The 1,113-nt window shown below is 49.2% G+C and overlaps 1 protein-coding gene across 1 annotated transcript; it reads left to right on the forward strand.

The window, feature by feature from the left end:
- Nucleotides 1–162: 162 nt before the first annotated feature.
- On the forward strand, nucleotides 163–886 carry Pmar_PMAR013382 (conserved hypothetical protein; the record flags this gene model as incomplete). The annotated part of the gene is made up of 5 exons (XM_002784837.1): nucleotides 163–210; nucleotides 271–368; nucleotides 438–595; nucleotides 618–713; nucleotides 762–886. 5 exons carry the CDS (start codon nucleotides 163–165, stop codon nucleotides 884–886), a joined length of 525 nt encoding a protein of 174 aa, XP_002784883.1.
- Nucleotides 887–1,113: the final 227 nt, after the last annotated feature.

Raw genomic sequence — 1,113 nt, forward strand, 5'->3', positions numbered from 1 at the left:
CGCTTTTTTGTTCGACGCAGGTCGCACGGTCGCCGGGTGCTCTTTTAACTGAGTGCGGTACGATCAGGCGTATTATTTTCCTAACGTGGCGGGCGGCGCTCAAGTGCTACTTTCGACACAGCGGATTAATAGTTATTGATAGAAGTATTTAAAGGAAGCAGTATGGCATCGCAGGAAAAGTGTGTTTATGTTGGCAATCTCGATTGGACGGTAAGTTGGTATTATTACGTCTCGAATACTCCTAAGAGTCTCCCAATATGGTCACCTCAGACTACCGAAGATGAGCTCGGTGATCATATGAAGAAGGTTGGACCTGTCGTGTCGGTCGATATTATGACCAGAAACGATGGTAAATCCAAAGGCTGCGGGTGAGTCACTGTTGGCGACATGGACTGTATCGCGAGAACACGTGTTGAGCATCAACAAGTGGCTTGCAGGATAGTCGAGTTTAAGGAGGCGAGTTCAGTGGCGAAGGCTATTGATACGCTCAATGAGACGCAATTGGGCGAGAGAAAGATCTTTGTCAGAGAGGACCGTGGCCCTGCGAAGCCTTGGTCCGAGAGTGGTAGTCTTGGGCAGGTCTCTTCTCTACTGTGTAGTAGTGTTGTATGGTACAGGCTCTCCTCGTGGTGGCAAGGGTAGGGGTAAGGGTAAAGGGAAAGGGAAGGGTAAAGGGAAGGGATATTGGGATTGGGGATTTGATTGGGGATACCGTAAGTTGTGGGTAATTCGGATACCCTCTTACACATGCTTGTCCTCAGCTGGTAAGGGTAAGGGTTTTAAGGGTTACAAAGGCAAGGGCGGCCTCAGACCACTTCGTGTTGGCCCTCGTGATAAAGGGAGGCTCATCTACGTTGGCAACGTACAACAGATTACCATCGTATGACTCTCAGTAGTACCCTCCTACTCAGTTACCTTGGAGGACAGCCTGGCAAGATCTTAAAGATCTTTTCCGTGAATGCGGTGAAAGTTATACGTGTCGATATCGCCGAAGTTGGGACGGCCGTTCTAGAGGCTTCGCCACTGTTCTCTTCGAGGATGAAGAGAGCACTACCAAGGGCATCGGTGAGCCACCTCACCATACACTTTTTCTGTTATGGATACTTCTCCTTT

Source organism: Perkinsus marinus (assembly GCF_000006405.1).
Source record: "Perkinsus marinus ATCC 50983 genomic scaffold scf_1104296934560, whole genome shotgun sequence".
Classification (NCBI taxonomy): domain Eukaryota; phylum Perkinsozoa; order Perkinsida; family Perkinsidae; genus Perkinsus; species Perkinsus marinus.